This window comes from Aspergillus saccharolyticus (genome assembly GCF_003184585.1).
Source record: "Aspergillus saccharolyticus JOP 1030-1 unplaced genomic scaffold BP01scaffold_8, whole genome shotgun sequence".
NCBI lineage: Eukaryota > Fungi > Ascomycota > Eurotiomycetes > Eurotiales > Aspergillaceae > Aspergillus > Aspergillus saccharolyticus.
The window spans coordinates 173861-191971 of NW_020290618.1; the positions used below are offsets into that span (position 1 = coordinate 173861).

Consider the following 18111-nt stretch of genomic DNA (forward strand, 5'->3'; position numbering starts at 1 on the left):
CAAGTCACACGAGACCGTCGTTGCCGTGCCCCTTACTGATGGCAAGGAGCTGTTGCCCCTTCCCCTGTTTGCGTTAGTGCGCGTTCATGTATGCCAAAAGTACCAATCCGTGTCATGTGAGCAAGTTTCATACTCTCGAGCTTCTTCGATGCAAGGCTGCTAGTGCAGGGATGCTCATTCACCGGATATATCGACCGTAGACCCTCTCAGCAGGCCACCTGCAATGCAGCGTCACTTCTCCCTACCGCCATCGCTATTTGTGGAAAACCAACTATACAAGCCCGACAGGCTGGTTTGGCATTCCATCCAGAAGCGTCTTCGGTGCATTGAGCCATCCAGTCAGGTATGCCCTGCAGCTGAAAAAGCAGGGTGTCAGATGTCGCCATGTATAGAGTTGCAAACAAAGTTCATGCTCCTGAATGATTCCGGTAGACAATGACGTTCCATATCACCTACTATGGCTGTCAAGTTACGAGTGGTCGGTACCTGAGGACTTGGTTGTCCACAGCGCAAGTTCATCTTAGGCAGCCATACGTCATTCGCTCGGGAAAGCGCTGCGTCAACCTGAACAGAGTCAAAGAGAGCGATTTTTGATCACAATACATCAGGCAGGATGAAGCATATAAAGCCGTCCTACAGTCGGGATCAAGAAACACAATCAACAGAGAAGTACAGAGAAGAAACAATATACAGCCTAAGCATTTGCAACGTTATTACAACCATCCTTTTCAATCTCATCAATCATACCTAGTATATCACAACTTTACTGAATCGAGCAACGCAATCATGGAGAGAATCATTTACAACCACGCTCAGGAAAATCCGGATGCTGTCGCCGTCGAAGATGAACAAGTCTCTTTGACCTACGCTGAGCTGTTGGGGGAAGCAAGTCATCTGGCGTATGAGCTGGGAGACTTGGATCCAGACGAGCCTGTCGGTATCGTGCTGGGCCCTGGGATTAATCAGGTAGTTGCTCAGCTGGCGGTTCGCTTGGCTGGCGGGACCTGCGTCCCGCTGGAGCCCTCAATCCCAGAGCAGCGCATCAAGGACCTGCTGGAGGAAATCGAGGTCAGAACTATCCTGCTAGACGAAGATTCGTCAGTGAATTGGCCAGACCGAAAGGTGATCCGTTTCCCACCCGTCACCGGTGGGAAAACACTCGATGAAAAGCTTCCCAAGGGTTTCAAGGACCCATCCGAGCGAAGTCACATTCTCTTCACGTCCGGATCCACGGGGAAGCCCAAACCAGTCCAGATTCGAGCCGAGGCCATCCTGCATCTTGCCAACAAGACACCAACAACCCCCTTGCGTAAGAGTGACCGCGTTGCCGAATTTAACAACCCGGGATTTGACTTGAGCTTGTATGAGATTTGGGTTACTCTCATTTCGGGAGCCACGGTGTGTGCTATTCCGCGAGACAGTGCCATCAGCTCGGGGACGTTGGCCGATATGATCTCAAAGCACAGGCTGACGGTTATGATCATCACAACCGCGCTGTTTACTATCACAAGCACTCAAGACCCGACAGCATTCTCTTCTATTCGGCATGTCATCACGGCAGGGGATGTGGCAAATGCGCAAGCCATGAGAGACGTGTTGCAGAAGGGTGCACCCGAGCATCTTTGGAATGCTTACGGGCCAACCGAATGTGCAACCCTGGCTACCATGCAGGAGGTCACACTTGAAGAAGCAAGCAGAGACCGCATCGGCATTGGCAAGGCGGTGGGGGATTTGGAGCTCGTTTTGCTTGACGAAGATCAGCAGCCCGTGCATGAGAGTGGCATGCAAGGAGAGATCCATCTTGGCGGCCCACAATTGACGCCCGGATACTTGAACCGACCAGAGCATAACGAAGAGCGATTCGTCAGCCTGGACAGAAAGGACTTGGGCCTCGGAGAAGGCACAGTGCGTCTCTACAAAACAGGCGACTTAGCTGAGTGGCGTGAAAACGCTGATTGCTTGGATTTTATTGGTCGAGCCGATTCTCAAGTCAAGCATGAAGGTTTCAGAGTTGAGCTGGGCGAAATTGAACGTGCACTCATGTCTCACGACGCAGTCCAGTCTGCAGTTCTCATTCATCAACCCCCAATCACAGACGGAGAAGGTCATGCTCTGGTCGCTTTTGTGTCGGCTAAGAATGTTGACCAGAAATCACTCCTTGAATACGCTCGCGAGCACCTTCCCCATTACATGGTACCGAACGGCATCGAATTCTTGAAAGATTTTCCACTGACGCCCAATGGTAAAGTGGACCGTAAGGCTCTGACCGAGCAGCGACTCGATGCCTTGAGAAAGAAGCAGAAGGAATCCAAGACAGACGAGGCAACGGACAAAAGTAAAAGGTCCCATGACAAGGCGGAGACGCTCCGGAGTCTCTGGAAAAATCTATTGCACCTCTCCGAAGGGATTCATGATGATGATGACTTTTTCTCCCTGGGCGCCAGCTCACTTCAAGCTGCGTCACTCATTGGCCAGATCCGGCAACAGTTTGAGGTTCGGGTTTCGATGCAAGACCTTCACGGTCACTCTCGATTTGACCAGATGCTGGACTTGATCCAGCCCAGCGAGCGTCGACACAACAGACCACGTGATGACACCAGGGTGTGGAAGCAGGATGTGTTTCTAGTTGATGAGATTGACATGGTGCCTGAGTGGGAAGCCAAAGACGAGGGGCGTGTATTCATCACCGGTGCGACTGGCTTTGTGGGCGCTCACCTTCTCTCGAAATTGCTGCAGCGACCGGGCGTCAAACAGATCGCATGCCTCGCACGTAGCAAGAAGGATATGAGCGCCTGGGCCCGTGTTCAGCAAGCACTCGAGCGATATGACGTCTGGCCTGACAAGCTTGAATACACGCAGAAAATCCTCGTGCTTGAAGGTGATCTCACCGATTGGCATTTGGGACTTGGACAGGAGAAGTTCACGTGGCTTTCAAACTGGGCGTCGGTGGTCTTTCACCTCGGAGCCAAGGTTAACTTTTGCGAGTCGTATCGAGAGCACCGCACAACGAACGTCGTTGGTACAAGAAATGTACTCCACCTTGCGGCCACAGGGCGTCGTAAGGGTTTTCACTATGTTTCCAGCATTGATGTCTGGGGCCCAACCGGAAACATTTTAGGGACAGAGGAGATCTACGAGGACGATCCCCTGCAGCCACATATTCAAGGCCTCCGGTATGATCTGGGCTATGCGCAGAGTCAGTGGACCGCCGAAGCGATGGTGCGCCGGATGAGAGACCGTGGCCTGCCGGTGACGATATACCGCCCGGGATTCGTCATTGGCCACAGCCAGACAGGGGCAATGAATCCAGATGATTTTGTTAGCAGATTGTTAGTGGCGTCCATCAAGCTTGGTGCATTCCCCCGAGTGGTCGATCAACGTTTGGAGTACGTGACAGTGGATTATGTCATTGACGCAATGATGGCCATTGCGACTCGGAACGAGAATCTCGGCCGTTCGTATAGCCTATTATCGCCGGATGTTAGCAAATCCGTTACGGTGGAACAAACCTGCGACGTCCTCAACGAGGCAGGCTATCCTCTCGAGCTGCTCGAATTCAGTGACTGGGTTCAGAAGGTAACCGACAACGATCCAGATGGGTTGCTGACGCCGTTGATGCCTTTGTTCCAAGAACAGGTACTGGGACAGTTGACCCGATGGGAGGCGAGCCAGTACAGCCCGATCTATCGGTGTGACAACGCACTCGAAGCGCTGCATGATCATCCCGAGATTGAATATCGTCCCTTGGACGCAGCTTTATTCAAGAAGTTTGTCGCCTTTTGGGATCGTAAGGGATACCATCACGTTTGATCTGATATGATTCAAAGCGCTGGAGAGAGTGGTGAACAGTGGCAGTGGAGATAATGCAGCTATGAGTTTAAAGTCTTATTGATCCAGGGATATCATTATGCGTCCTGTTATGTATGAACCTAAGCCTTTTAACGGGTCGCAAAGATTGTTTAACTCGAGAGTAGAACGCACCCTCTCCTCCGGTTCGTAGTAATGAAATGCTCGGCTACAACTTCGTGACTGTACACAACATTTGCATCTGTGGAAGACTCTTCGCGATATGTGTGTTCGCGAGATCGATGTTAAGCCCCATGGAGCTTTGTCTCGCAGGACATGCGAGCTGCCATTCCCGAAGGTGTTGCCCCGATGTTTCTGATGAGTCGGATGGTTTGGAGACTTTACGATGTTTGGTTTGTTACACTTGGCACCAACGACCCGGATAGTGCGGTCGAATTAATGACAAGGCTAGTGTCATCGTCATGACAGAGACTGAATCAGGCTGCAAAGGGCCGGTCGCTATTGCACACTCAGACATGCGCCCATCCATTGGCAACCAGGACCTGCATTTCATTGATCAAGCAGAAATCACCCTTTTCTCGCTGCTGGGGTTGATTTCCTTGCCACTTCGCAATCCGGCCACGGACGACCTGCAGTTTGAAGTAGGATGAAGTCGTCCAGCGTCGGATGCGGTTCTCCCAAAGTGCCATAGCGATGTTTTGCAAGGACAACCACGCGCGGGCCGGATGCACGGCAGCATACGCCTCGGGTTTATATCCGACGCGGACCTGGGGATTGAGGTATACACCATGAGTTTGCGACAAAGGGTTGTCAGCGTGAATTAAGCAGCATTCCGAGCCTTCGAGGTGGGAAAGCGCAAGAGAGTCGGGAATGGCGCGGAACCGCAGTGGCGGAGATGATAAAAATGGCGCGGCCGGCATCGCCACTATAAGTGTTAGTAGGGAATGACAATAGGAAGGATCAGATGCCTACCCATCCCGTTCCAGCAGCTTTTGACGGGGACCGGCTCCATGTTGATTAGAGCTCTGCGAGAAGCGCCAGAGCGAAAGTATGGCCAGGTTTGCATGATGTGTTCGTCGCCCTGTGAGTCACGCAATGCGAACGTGTCATAGTATAGAGGAGGCTTCGAAAAGTCAAGGGAGCAGACAGCCCCATAAACACCATCGTTGGTATTTAGCAGAACCGCAACATCGTCAACCTAAGGAACTAGCTGATCAGCCACACATTCGTCCATTTCAACCAATATCGGAGTCAGTCATACCGTGAAGACGACATCGTTCAAGAAGAGCACTTTATCAAAGGTGACTCCCTGTCTGGCAAGGTCTACCAGCGGTTGCAGGGTCCAATTGCGGAGTCGAGCCAAGTATGGAATGCGGCGGAGCTCTTTCCGTCCACGCGGAGTGTTGATCCAGCCCTCGTGCCCGGGTGGAGCGGAGATCTCATCCTGGTGTGTCGTGTCGGACAGAGTGATATTGCGTCGTACGCCCAGTCGATCTAATCTCGTGTCCAGTTCGTGCAGAGCTCCCTTGCTGTCATCCCAGCTCCCACTCTCCAGAACGCTCACAAAGACATTGTCGGGGCCGAGAGTCCGCACCAGGTCAACGACGGCGTCGTTCCAATTGCTCCGTAAGATGCGTTCGTTATTCCAATGGGTGCTAGCGATGAACACACGGTCGGATGGCTGCGAAGGAGGAGGGCGGTTGTCGACAAGGGCGATACGGTGGTGGATCGAGAGGACTTGGAGTATTGTCCAGATCACTAGACCGAGGCCCACGAGGAGCCCGACGCGTCGGCGGAACCCATATCGGCGGCGGGGAGCCCAGCGGGGACCGGACTTGGGAGAGGCGAGAGGGAGGATCATGGGGACATTCTTTTAGCGAGAACAAGTGATTCGGAATATTATCAGAGAGTGATAATTGAGGAATGCGTCATTGGAGACTTCCCATCTGTACCAACTGCGCTATGCCGCTATGCTCATGAATCTGGCATCGTGGCTGAGGATGTTGGGAAAGGGCGGAAGGAGTCCACAGTGGATAAAAGTTCAAAAATAGCAATCAGGGGAGACCGCCATTCACACTAGTCCCAATCTGGATGGCCCAGATACTGACGGAGCCGTGTTAGAGCCTGATATATTAGGCACACGGCAGTAATCAAGAGAGTTGGTCTGGTCTTGCCATACAAGCGCCATACCTGAGAGCAAATTCCAACTTCAATGACCAACTTCATTATCCCATAAGATGCTTATATTCCCAAACTACAAGAATGAAATGAGATTGTCTCCTAATTTGCAAAGCGCTAGCTTTACAACTCCATGAGGGCCTGATCGTGGGTGACGGCGGGACGATTGATTACTTCGGGAGGCAATTTCTGGATCCTGATTGGCCACCCCAATGACAGTTGGAATATAATGACAGCGGGCGTGGAGTAATATGACTTCTAATGGATACCTAGTAATCAACATCCATGTAACTTCCAAATTGATTTCAGTAACTAGCCGGCAATCATTACCTGATAAAGTAGGGAAATTAGGAATCGACTTCCCCCTACAGCCCCTCATATAAATTCATATAGTAGATGGTCTATTTAGCTTATCTACTGGATCTAAGAACACCTACCACCATCTGAATCCCAGTGACTCTTTCCCAAACTGGAAGTCCCATGTAGCTGCCCAAAGGGGTTAGTGCGCTTTGCATCGCCTTTGGCTGAGGGAGGCACCCGCAGACAAGGCACTCGTATTACTTATGATTATGTATCCCTGCCATGACATATCTTCGACACCAGCTCGCAACAAACATGTAAAAAAACAGACTGAATACACTGACCATAGTCAAGACTAGATCAGAAGAAAACTAATCATTCATGAACTATATGTCAATTGCTGCATGTTAGTGACGCATGTACAATATAATGATGAATGTCAAATACACAGTCGCTGACCAAGCATGGATCATAACTAAGGTGAACACCGAGCAGCGATTAGATGACGTCATCATCTTGAATTCTAGAAGCTGACCAACCGTCTACAACAAAGATCACCTCGAGACATGTCTCCCGACCACAACAGCCACCTCGTAAGGCTCGTACAGAAGCCGATTGCGACTCGTGGACCAGAATGGGAGTGGGCTCAGTAGATCCAATCCTTTTCTGGAATCACACGGAACTACTGCACCACGGCCGAGGAAATAAGGCGGATCACTAATCATTCTCGGATCCTTTCTATAGTTCAAAGAATGTCGAGGTTCGCCATTTGTCAGCGCAAGAGAGTGAATATGCATGTATATCAGGTCCAGTGCGCCGACATAGTACTCGCTCTAGATGGATTCACTCAGGTCGTCTACAGATCATATCTCGAATTGAAACAATGGCTCTTGTTCTGATCACGGGTGCTACCGGCTTCATCGGGTCCCAGGTAGTTTTCGACGTGTTGAAAGCCGGCTATCGCGTGAGGTTGGTTGTGCGTCGTGCTGAGCAAGCGACCAAGCTCGAGCGGGTTTATAGCCGATTTCCAGAACGGTTGGAATTTGTTGTTGTTCCTGATCTAACGGTAGATGGATGCTTCGACAAGCCATTGCAGGGAGTAGACTACGCGTTGCACCTGGCCTCTCCATTACCCGGCGCGGGAGAAGACCTTTTGACTCCGGCTGTTCAAGGAACTGTCTCGATTCTGCATTCTGCACTCAAGGTGCCAAGTATCAAGAAAATCGTGGTGACTGCCTCGGCCTTGTCAATCATGCCGCTCGGGGGCGCAGCCGATGGCTCGGTCATTAAGGGTATGGTTTCACCTCTATTGTTACTGCGAGCACTAGTGATACTAACATCTCATCTGGCAGAAACAACCGATATCCAAGATGTCGACCCAGCGCAGGTGGCTTCGTTGAACCCATTCGACCAATACCAGGCCAGCAAGATAGCGTCTTACAAGGCAACGCTAGACTTTGTACGTGACCATCATCCGACATTTGACGTGGTTACTCTGCATCCCGTCTTTGTTTTCGGGTACAATCAGGCACAGGAATCAGCCGACCAGCTGGGCGGCACTTGTGGCATGCTGTATCAAGCAATCACGGCGGGAAAGCTGTTTTCGGATCAGTACCGGGGGGTCCATGTTGAGGACGTGTCTGCTGCGCATGTAAAGGCTCTGGACAGCTCCATAAAGGGGTTGCAATCTTATCTGCTGGCTGCACCACCAAGACCGTGGTCAGATGTGAAGACTTTCGTCCGTCAGCGGTATCCCAATCTGCCTGTCAAGCTCGAGACGCAGGAGACGACAGGCTATGTTCTTGATACGAGCAAGGCTGAGAGAGAGCTGGGGTTGACCTTCAAAGGAATGGAGGACCAGGTGAGCGACGTGATTGACCAGCAGCTAGCGTTCAAATGAGCAGGTGGTTGGTGCATATTTGGCAGGTCTCTACGAGTCACGGAAACAGATTTCAGATTGCGAGGAGATGTCGGGACGAATGATTTTATGTATGTTTGAGAGATGATCATGATGTGTGCAACACAAATAACTTATATTGAAATCGAATTTGTCAGCATTTTACATTATCGGTGCAGTGCGGGGCAAACAACGATTCTCTCAGCCAAGGGGCATTGACATGCCGAGAACATGAGAACAAATTGTCAGTATACAAGACCACATATTGGGTGAGGGTGATTGACTGGCAAATCCAAAATCGAGAGACAGCCTGGTGGCAATTGCCAGGAAGAAGATTGGTTTGACATGAACCCCGCTAAAATCACGGTCGGCCATTTCCCGCCTCCTCTGTCTCCACGTAGTTTTCCACATCTACAGTATTTGGACTAGCCCTTTCGATTCATGCTTCTCCTGTAGTCGGCACATATCGGACAAACTCTTGGCACATCAATCTAACTCATTTGTTAGCAACACGAATTGCTCCAACCGACCAATGCGCATTCTTGGGACACCCACGCGAATGCCGATCTCCTGCATCTAAAAGGCAGGGATCTCCAGGGACAACGGCCGGACTCTCCACTTTCCATTCCCGTGGGCATCACCAATGTGCCCATTGGTGTCAGTGCCCTCTATCAACCAGATTGACAGCTTCCACTCAGCCGGTTTGGGCCTGCTCCGGCCATGCGATGCGAGTGAATATGATAAATTAATGCAACATGCAGGTGAAATGAGGTCATCTCGTCCATGCATCCCAGGCAGGCACGTGGGAACATCATGGGAAACTGCCACAATCCCCCTCCCCCATTCCAGATGGATCTATCTGGAGCAAGTATAAATAGCAGGACGGATTCCTCTATCTTGAGTCTTACTGCCATTGTCACGAGCATCAATCAGTCACCATGCATCCCAGTGCTCTTGTCGGTCTTCTGGCCTTCGCGGCAGCTGCCTCAGCCCTACCTGGTGCTTCCTCCCGACACGCCCACTCAAAATCTTCGGTTAGCAACCTCAAGGACAAGATCAAGAATGTCGTGGTGCTGGTGATGGAGAACCGCTCCGTCGACAACCTTCTGGGTGGCCAGACGATCAAGGGTCTCGAGAACCCCATCAACAACGGGCCCTTCTGCAACCCGTACAATGTGAGCAACCCGGCGGAGGGCACCGTCTGCAGCGCCGCCCAGGACTACGACTCCGTCACCGATGATCCCGACCACGCGGTGTACGGCAATAACATCGAGTTCTATGGCACGTTCACGCCGGACAACAAGGCGATTGAGTCGGGCGCGTTGACACCCAGCCAGAATGGCTTCGTGCACGAACAACTGCGCCTCTACGGCGCCCAAGCCAACCGTACTCTGCTCGCCACCCAGGTCATGAACTACTATACCGAGGAGCAAGTGCCGGTTCTCACTCAGCTGGTGCAGAACTACGTTGTCTTCAACCACTGGCACTCGGACATTCCTGGAGTGAGTTCTACATCAGATTCGCAGATGCAGATGCAGCAGACTGACCGACTTGCAGCCCACAGATCCCAACCGTGCAGCCCTGACTTCAGGAACCTCCTACGGGCACGGCAGCAACGATGATGCCTTCTCCGTACACGGTTTCCCTCAGCAATCCATCTTCCAGCAGCTGAGCGAGACCAATCACACCTGGATCAACTATTACGACACCGAGGGTGGCACGGGTCCGGACTCCGAGTTCTACGACTGGACATACACAGCCAACCGCACCAGCCAGGTCCAGCCCTTGGAGCAGTTCTACACGGATGCAGCGGCGGGCAAGCTTGCCGAGTTCACCTACCTAAACCCATCCTGCTGCGGCGTGGGCACCAACTCGATGCACCCCAGCGGACTCATCTCGGACGGCGAGAAGCTAATCAAGGACGTGTACGAGGCTCTGCGCAACGGGCCGCAGTGGTCGGACACGCTGTTCATCCTCAGCTTCGACGAGACCGGTGGCTTCCATGACCATGTGCCTCCTCCCTTGGCCCCTCGGCCGGACAACCTGACCTACACGGCCACCACGCCCAGCGGCGAAAACTACACCTTCACCTTTAACCGTCTGGGAGGCCGCATCCCGACGCTATTGATTTCCCCGTGGGTTGGCAAGGGGTACGTCGAGCAGAGGGGCACGGATGTAGAGGGCAAGACGGTGTCGTACTCCGCGTCGTCGATCCTGCGCACGCTCGGCTATCTCTGGGACTTTGAGCCCTTCACCCCGCGTGTCGAATACTCTGCGTCATTCGACCATCTCATCCAGTCGAAGGCTCGCAACGACACTCCTGCCACGCTGCCGGAGCCCATTGCATTCCGCAAGTAGCGTAGCACGGGCGCGCAGGGCAAACGTACAGTAAGAGAACAGGAAAGAATACCACTGCATGACCAAGACTTGCACATAGATAGAGACGTTACTAGTATATAAGAGCTCCATGCGTTCACATCAAACCCAAACCCCAACGCACTCCACTAACCAGCATACCCATTTTCAACCTAAAGCGCCGCCTTCCCCCCCTCCCCCTCCCCCTTCTCCTTAACATAAGCCCCCTCATACTCCACCGCTCGGTTCTCCCTCACCCAGAGCTTCTCCTCCTCACTCCTCCATGGCGGCGGGATCATCCCATCAATCTTCCAAAGCCGCCGCTCCGTCTCCTCAACATGATATTCCAGCCCGAAGCCCCGTTCCAGGACATGCTTATTCAACACCTGATCCAGCCGGGCCGTCGTCCGCCGGTACGCGTCGTCGTTGTCCGGCGAGTGGATGGCGATGTGCGTGATAACCACCCTCACAAAGGGCTTTGTTGACGTGGTGGTGGCTTGCCCGCCCACGAAGACGTCTTCCGGGCTGAGCTCGTGGAATTGCACGACCACGTAGAAGGCGGGGAGGCCGATGGAGGTGTAGAATTTGGTGATGTCGGTTACGAAAGTGGATTTGGTAGTGGAGGTGAAGGTGCCAGGGGGGGAGTAGATTTGCCAGAGGGGCATTTTGTTAGGTTTCCTATTTTGTGCTTTTGTGTAGGTGGTTGGTAGGATGAGGTGAGGATGGGTGGGTGTAGTTTGGAAGGTAGGTAGTATTGAGTAGGTTGTTGGTAGGGCTGGTGTAGTTCTGGGAGTGAGGATTAGTGGTAGGTCGTCTACATATGTGGGATGGTGTCTTTTATGCCGCTGCTGACGGTATACAATTGCGAGTTGAGCGGATTGTCAATTGAGGGCATCTGATATGTAAGATTAGTGATCTGCGCCGATCACGGCGGGGTGGTGATTGGTGCGGGATTCTATGATTAGTGAACCGTGGTCTGTGTCACCCGCAACTATACGGAATGATTAGTGAACTGAGTCAGGAGTCTGTGTATACCATACCTGTAACTGTGTCTACGCCGTAGCACTGCAAGACGGTGTATAAAGTCGTGAATAGCTAGCACACCCATTAACCCCAATCCCAGAATCAATCGCCATATCACATTTCAAACATGGCCCCTCTCGTCTTCATCACCGGCGCAACCGGCTTCATCGGCTCGCAAGTCGTCCTCTCGACTCTCCGCGCGGGCTACCGGGTGCGGCTGTCCATCCGTAGTGATGCCCAGGAAACGGCCCTGCGCGCCCGCTACCCGGACTTTGCGCACATGATCGAAACCTGCATCATCCCCGACATCACCCCGCGCGAAGCCTTCCTCCCCGCCCTCGCCGACGTGGACCACATCTTCCACCTCGCCTCACCGATGCCCGGCCGCGGCTCCGATCTGCAAGCCGACTACATCGACCCAGCCGTCAAGGGCACCGAGTCAATCCTCTACTCCGCCCTATCTTTCCCCCAGATCCAGAAAGTAGTCATCATGTCCTCTGTGCTAGCATTGACCCCGCTCACGGCTTTAAGCCAGAAGGAGGTCTACGTAACCGGTAAACCCCTTCACCCCCCACAACCCACCGTCAGCCAGGCAGATACTAAGTAATGATTGAAGACAACACCAACGAGCATATCCCCCTGGACCTCCCCAACCCCCTCCCCGCGGGCTTCTCCGGCCACGGCCTGAAATACAGCGCCTCGAAGATCGCCGCCCACCAAGCCACCCGCGCCTTCCTGGCCACCCACTCCCCGCCCTTCACCCTCATCACATTCCACCCGACCTTCGTCCTTGGGGAGAGCCTCATCCAGACCAACCCGGAGGAGATCAGCGGGATGAACGCCCTCTTCTGGCAGAGCGTGCTGTCCGAGACACCCGGGATGGCGAATGCGTGGGTTGACGTGCGCGACGTGGCGGAGGCGCACGTGCGGGCACTGCAGCGCGAGGATCTCGTGTCCGGCACGGAGTTTCTGCTGTCGGGGCCGACGCCGGGGTCGTGGAAGCGGGTGGCAGAGGTGATCCAGAGCCGGTTTCCCGAGGTGGGGTGTCGATTGCAGGGCCCGTTGGAGGAGGAAGCTGGATGGAGGGTGGATACGAGGATGGCGGAGAGGGTGCTGGGGATGCGGTGGAGGGGGCAGGATGAGATTGTGGAGGCGGTGGTGCGGCAGCAGTTGCGGTTGAGGGGGAAGATCTAGTTAGGAGGCTTCGAGTCGCTCTTAGCGTGTGTACTTGACGGAGCTCTGGACTGCGAACGATCATTTCGGCGATTGTGCTTTTCCAGGAGTTTGTGACACTTCGCAATTGCGTAGACAGACAGGCCACGTGCTGACAGCCCCCAAATTAATCCTTGCTCGTTTGGACTCAGCCCATCATGCCATTGTATAGTATTTTTCCGCCTCAGATCTTGCATCATAGTATCTATCGCTTTAGCCTCTTTCCATGGAATTTTTTTTTCTGTGTGATTTTTCTACGGCTGAGGCACTGTAGTTAATGTGTGCTTGACTCCCTGAGATTTTTGGAGTTTGAAAAGTGGTAGATTGATTGACTCCAAGTGCGGAAGACGCGTTTTGTGGTGTTCGGCCCGCAAACTTTTTGCCAAGAACTCGGGAAGTGTACCGTACTATATGCATTGGGGTGTGAACGTGCGTTTAAATGAGAAAATATACGGAGTGATGGTTATGTAAATAATAGAAGAAGAAGAAGCAACGCTATTACATATATGTGCACTCATATTTGCTCTCCGTCTAGCTCGAGTGTTGTAGTATATTTCCGAATCATTCCTTCTCCGAATTCCCCCTCAAATGTCTCTCTCGCATTGCACCACCAGTAGTACGGCAGGAAACTGTTACCTCGATTAGTGTCAATATGAATTTCACCTCAATGCTTCATACATGAGTCTAGCTTGGTCGCCCCGCTGTAGAAGGAGGAACATCGCGGCTCGAGTCGTAATTCGATGTTGAATTATACTCAGTTTTGACCGGTCGGGGATGCGCAGACGCAACATCTTGGTCGCGGGCACGAGACCCCTTCTTGAGGAGGAAAGAAAGCGCGAGACACATGCTGCAAGAGGTGGTCTGGGTAGCGGTTGTGGCAGATAACAGAACGAATAAATAGATCAGCCTGTTGATTTTGTAAGAGGGTGTCGCTGTGGTGATAGTAGACTCTGTATGCTCAGTGAAGCTGCAGTGAAAAAGAAAAAAGGTGAACAGTTTAGACTCCATCCTCGTGTCTGGCAAGACTTATATATCCTAATTTTCATATCGTGCACATACCCAGCTGAGCGGACTGTTTTCACTGATTTACTCATGTTGTCTCCTGAATGCTATCCAAATGCGGTAATCAAGGCGATCGCGGGGAGACCCTCTCAGCCCTGGGGCCGCGTTGTCAGCCTCATAGCAGATAGTGGATCCGTGCTAGACTTGAGGAGCTCAGGCCGTCAAAGCTTGCACACACAGGGTTAGTCCCATGGATTGACAGGGAGTTTTTAGGCAGACTATCTTCAAGTTCCATGTCGAGGCGCAGCGATTACGCCGCGCCCTTGCGTACTTCTGCTGTCAGCGGGCGGGCCCAACCCGCGCTTACCCGTTCTGGTAACCTCATCGGTGACCGGACTTCGACTACGGGATCGACGGCCACGTGGAATCAAAATTGGGATCTTACGAGTTGGAAATTCTTATCGTTAAGCTTGGCGAGAACGCGACTGGCAAAGCGTAAAGGCGCTGGTTGAGTAAAAATAACCAGTCGCAGCAAGAAGCTTCTCCTGGAACGATTCCTACTGCGAGCCGCAATATCTGTCCATCTATTCGGGCGACTAATGAACTAGATTGCTGCGGAAATCGAGCGAGGTTCCCTTTCTCCTCCTTTCCCTTCATAGTTGTCCTCCATTTGATCTGTCCCATGGGTTATATCTTCCTTTTCATGGCATGCTACCCACGAGTTCCGTACCCGGCAATGAGCGGGCTGAATGAACAAATAATAGGATGGACTCGAGTAGGCAACTTTGCCTGTTATCGCCGTGCTTCTGGATTCTGCTGATTCTGCGAATCTGCCCACATACGGCGACACGCCCCTTCACATCGCAATCAACAACAATTATTCGGATATTGCTCGCTTCCTGATCTCACGCGGCTTTGATGTCAATCAGAAGGGCTGTGAGTCGTACGGCGCTGTTTGCTTACCTCCCCTGCACCTAGCCGGCATGGCAAACTCTCCAGAATTAATAGACCTTCTGCTCGACGCGGGAGCGGATGCCTTCCAAGACGACGTGTCGGCTGATGGATTTTGCTGCACGCATTTAGGACAGCTTGGTGAGGACGGAAGACCGCATACAGCCTTCATGACTGCGGCCTATTGGGGCTGCGAGGCCGCCGTGCAACGCTTCATTGACTGGCTGTAGCCTGTGGGCCTTATCGCCGCAGGGGAGTGACCGGAAGCAGTGATTGCCGCCTCGCTTTTTCGTCACCCGAAGACCCTCGCCTGTCTTCTCCGTCAATATCCGGCTCCGGGAGTCCGGCAGGATGTCTTGGATCGAGCTCTCGCCGACACAGCCCTGGATTAAGCATACGACACCTACCACGGGATGGAGTCTCGTCTACCGGAGGTGTCGTGGCAGGATGGCATCTAAGTCTTTTGCTTCTTACTGGATAAGGGCGCTCGTCCAAATTCGTTTCCTCAAATGTCGATTTATCGGTTCGGCAACGAAAATCCGCCCGAGCCGATCATCCTGCCAACAATTGACACATCTATGGGCATGGACATGATCCAGAGGCTCCTGGACCATGGGGTAGAGATCCCTGATTGCCCCGCCGCCAGTGGCGAGGGAGGAAAAGGAATGAGCCTCTTCGCTCGGGCAGTACGCAACGGCCATCCAGACATTGTTCGTTTCTTCTGGGACCGTGGAGGCGTGGATATCAATGAACAGATTACGCCTGCATGGAAGTGGTCGGGTGGGACCCCGCTACATATCGCTGCTGGGAATGGACGTCTGGAGACGGTTCAATTTCTCTTAAACCATGGTGCCGACCCTCTAGCGACTGACCTGAGCGGCTGGTTGCCGCTGCACTGGGCCTGTGAAGGTCGCCATTTCGAGGTAATCGAGCTGCTCTGGCCTCTAAGCGAAACAATTTCGAGCGACCTAGCAAATTACCGCACCACAGATGGAACGACTGCGTTCCACCTCGCTAACTGATGGCAAAGTAGTGTCTATAAAGAGGAGGCTGAAATCGAAGTAATCAGTCTGCGTCTGTTGCACCTCTTCAAGCAGAAGGGTGCCGACCTAAGTACCCTCGATCGGAGCGGACGGAGCCTCCTCCATCATACTCTGCCGCGTAACCAAGAGAAGCACCGATGGCTCTGTCGCCTCATAGAAGAAGGAGCGCAGCTCCGACCCAATGCGCATGGACAGACAGAACTCCACCTTGCCGTTTCCTTCATCCACCGTTACCGGGCTTGCGTCGACTTTCTGCTCGCCATGGGGCTGGGTAGGATATCAACGCACAAGATAATAAAGACCGCACTCCCCTTTACATGTACGCTGAGACCCATTACCACAACCCCGCCAGTCAACTCGGAGGCCACATACGGGGCGAGCATATCGAACTTTTGCTCCGGGCAGGGGCTGATCCGGACATCCGAGCGGCATCTGGCCAGTCGGCTAGGGAGTTGGCTACATCAAAGGGCTGTAAGAAGACATCCGCTCTTAACAGCAGCGGTTTGTGGCTGTGCGGGCTTACATATCAGCAGACAGAGATTTCGGCCTATTTAAGTAGATCAACGCAACTTCAATCAAAGGGAACCTGCCGGAACCAACTTGGAAGTAACATTACTGTCATCACGTTACTGTCATTGCGGTAGCTGCCAATCAGAATCTAGAAATTGCCTGCCGAAGCAATCAGTCATCGTCCGTCACCCGCGATCAGGTCCTCATAGAGTTGCGAAGCGCTAGCTTTGCAAATAATTGAGTTCAATACGATTGAGGCACGAGGGATGTGGCTCAGATGTCGGCATTGGAAACATTGCATTCTATATAGCTGAAAAAAGAATCTAAGTGTGACCGGGATTTAGTGCATAACATTCATAAAACAAAGGAGTGTACAAATCAAAGCCCAGCACGAATGCTATCCATCAGAGCCAACGTCTCGTCACATTGACGCCCTCGAAACATTCCTCGTCTGCACTCCAACCAGTACCATCGACAGCACAGTGAAAGCTTCCGGTAAGAACACCAAAACCACCCGCACCGCCAGACTGCCAGTGCTGGAACTAAGGTCCTTACGCTGCGTGCACACCGCGATTAACTGATATATAGCCCGGATGCCCGCGAATAACAGTGCCAGGAACGACCCCTGAAGAAGCTGTGTACCAGTAGATTAGCAGAGCATTCTGCTAGACCTGAAGAGATACATACCGTGGTACCAGCATAATACAAGAAAGCATCCTTCCGTCGCTGCGACGGCAGCAGCAGGATACCCGCCCAGATCACCTCCCAGCCCCACACCAAGACCATTAGTCCGGTGCCCACCTTCCAGTGACTGAGGCTATCCGGCTTAGGGTGGCCTTCATAGATGTTCAGGGCGCCCACGATAGCAAGCGCCAGCGCGGTTGCCATCAATGCTGTGACTAGAGCAACAACCGCCCAGCCGAGCCACTGTCGTCCGGGAATCCGGTATGAGCGCCTGTCACAAGGAGTCATCAGCTCTGGCGTTGGTTGATAAGCTAGATGTGCTACTCACGCTTCATGGAGGAGGCCATCGATTGCGAGAATGAGCGGCGAGATGCCCACACCCACGATGATGTTCGCAGCGAGACTCTTCTCATCGTGCACTCCCATTGCTCCGCCCACTACGCGGGCGATGCAAAAAATAATGAGATAGTACCACGCTAGGAGTCCCCCCCTGCGACGCGTCCAGATAATGTAGAAGACCAAGGGGAGGAGCAATAAATAGAAAACTAGGTCTGCTGCAAAGACGGCATTCATTGTGGCTGCTAGCGGTAAAGGCAGTGTATACGTGTCGAAAGTTCACCCAGTTGATTCAACCAGAGGAGATAAAGATATTCGGGCCTGTCAAAAGATGCTATTCCACTTCAGCGGCTGGCTGCTTTTATCAATGAGAACACTCCATCTCAAGACAGCCCGCTGAGTTTTCTCAGCCCTACTAATTCCCATCTCGGGTATACATTGCGGGATGCAAGTCTAACGAGTGGCTGAGGTTCCTGTTTTCCACATGGACCCAGAAGCTTGATCAGCCAAAATTCGGGCCACGGAGAAAGTGTGAATCACAACCACATCCATCAGGCTTATGCCAGGGAAGAACCACTATCATGAGCAGAACAAAGCATCAGACGTAAGCGGAGGCCAGCTCGGTAGCGGCCTAAGCGGAGTCGGGGAGACCGATCAGTGTAGCAGACACAAAGAGTAGAGTCAGTCAGTCGCGAGGCTGAGTCAAGCGGTCGATTGGGTGTCCAGGACAGGCTTAGCGCTTATCGTGTTGGCAACCACATACTAGTCCCAATGCGGAAACCAATTCGACATTTCCCAATCTGGAAGAGTTAG

General features: G+C 52.7%; 7 protein-coding genes across 7 annotated transcripts; 4 read left to right on the plus strand and 3 right to left on the minus strand.

The window, feature by feature from the left end:
- Positions 1–786: 786 nt before the first annotated feature.
- BP01DRAFT_390210 (non-ribosomal peptide synthetase) lies at positions 787–3810 on the plus strand (the record flags this gene model as incomplete). Its single annotated transcript, XM_025577982.1, has 1 exon — positions 787–3810. One exon carries the CDS (start codon positions 787–789, stop codon positions 3808–3810), a length of 3024 nt encoding a protein of 1007 aa, XP_025433058.1.
- A 506-nt stretch (positions 3811–4316) lies between these two features.
- Positions 4317–5668, minus strand: BP01DRAFT_380919 (glycosyltransferase family 69 protein; the record flags this gene model as incomplete). Its single annotated transcript, XM_025577258.1, has 3 exons — positions 4317–4732; positions 4780–5005; positions 5069–5668. 3 exons carry the CDS (start codon positions 5666–5668, stop codon positions 4317–4319), a joined length of 1242 nt encoding a protein of 413 aa, XP_025433059.1.
- A 1163-nt stretch (positions 5669–6831) lies between these two features.
- Positions 6832–8293, plus strand: BP01DRAFT_414525 (flavonol reductase). The gene is made up of 2 exons (XM_025579064.1): positions 6832–7577; positions 7638–8293. Exons 1-2 carry the CDS (start codon positions 7169–7171, stop codon positions 8183–8185), a joined length of 957 nt encoding a protein of 318 aa, XP_025433060.1. The 5' UTR covers positions 6832–7168; the 3' UTR covers positions 8186–8293.
- Positions 8294–9058: 765 nt separating this feature from the next.
- On the plus strand, positions 9059–10607 carry BP01DRAFT_336570 (phosphoesterase superfamily protein). Its single transcript, XM_025573250.1, has 2 exons — positions 9059–9684; positions 9740–10607. The coding sequence occupies exons 1-2, from the start codon at positions 9121–9123 to the stop codon at positions 10538–10540; spliced, it is 1365 nt and encodes a 454-aa protein (XP_025433061.1). The 5' UTR covers positions 9059–9120; the 3' UTR covers positions 10541–10607.
- A 148-nt stretch (positions 10608–10755) lies between these two features.
- On the minus strand, positions 10756–11202 carry BP01DRAFT_263199 (tautomerase family protein; the record flags this gene model as incomplete). Its single annotated transcript, XM_025571327.1, has 1 exon — positions 10756–11202. A coding segment is annotated over one exon (447 nt), but the record flags the coding sequence as incomplete, so codon positions are not given.
- Positions 11203–11687: 485 nt separating this feature from the next.
- Positions 11688–12754, plus strand: BP01DRAFT_292470 (dihydroflavonal-4-reductase; the record flags this gene model as incomplete). Its single annotated transcript, XM_025571693.1, has 2 exons — positions 11688–12114; positions 12177–12754. The coding sequence occupies 2 exons, from the start codon at positions 11688–11690 to the stop codon at positions 12752–12754; spliced, it is 1005 nt and encodes a 334-aa protein (XP_025433063.1).
- Positions 12755–16611: 3857 nt separating this feature from the next.
- On the minus strand, positions 16612–17956 carry BP01DRAFT_390216 (uncharacterized protein). The gene is made up of 3 exons (XM_025577983.1): positions 17291–17956; positions 16966–17233; positions 16612–16912 (listed from the first exon to the last, which is right to left on the minus strand). The coding sequence occupies exons 1-3, from the start codon at positions 17533–17535 to the stop codon at positions 16700–16702; spliced, it is 726 nt and encodes a 241-aa protein (XP_025433064.1). The 5' UTR covers positions 17536–17956; the 3' UTR covers positions 16612–16699.
- Positions 17957–18111: the final 155 nt, after the last annotated feature.

Bases quoted from the DNA above. Each gene is read 5' to 3' on its own strand.
- BP01DRAFT_414525 (XM_025579064.1), top strand. From the start codon at position 7,169: ATGGCTCTTGTTCTGATCACGGGTGCTACCGGCTTCATCGGGTCCCAG. The intron at 7,578-7,637 runs GTATGGTTTCAC...CTCATCTGGCAG, and splicing joins CGATGGCTCGGTCATTAAGG to AAACAACCGATATCCAAGAT.
- BP01DRAFT_336570 (XM_025573250.1), top strand. From the start codon at position 9,121: ATGCATCCCAGTGCTCTTGTCGGTCTTCTGGCCTTCGCGGCAGCTGCC. The intron at 9,685-9,739 runs GTGAGTTCTACA...ACCGACTTGCAG, and splicing joins GGCACTCGGACATTCCTGGA to CCCACAGATCCCAACCGTGC.
- BP01DRAFT_390216 (XM_025577983.1), bottom strand. From the start codon at position 17,535: ATGAATGCCGTCTTTGCAGCAGACCTAGTTTTCTATTTATTGCTCCTC. The intron at 17,234-17,290 runs GTGAGTAGCACA...TCCTTGTGACAG, and splicing joins GATGGCCTCCTCCATGAAGC to GCGCTCATACCGGATTCCCG. The intron at 16,913-16,965 runs GTATGTATCTCT...ACTGGTACACAG, and splicing joins TGTATTATGCTGGTACCACG to CTTCTTCAGGGGTCGTTCCT.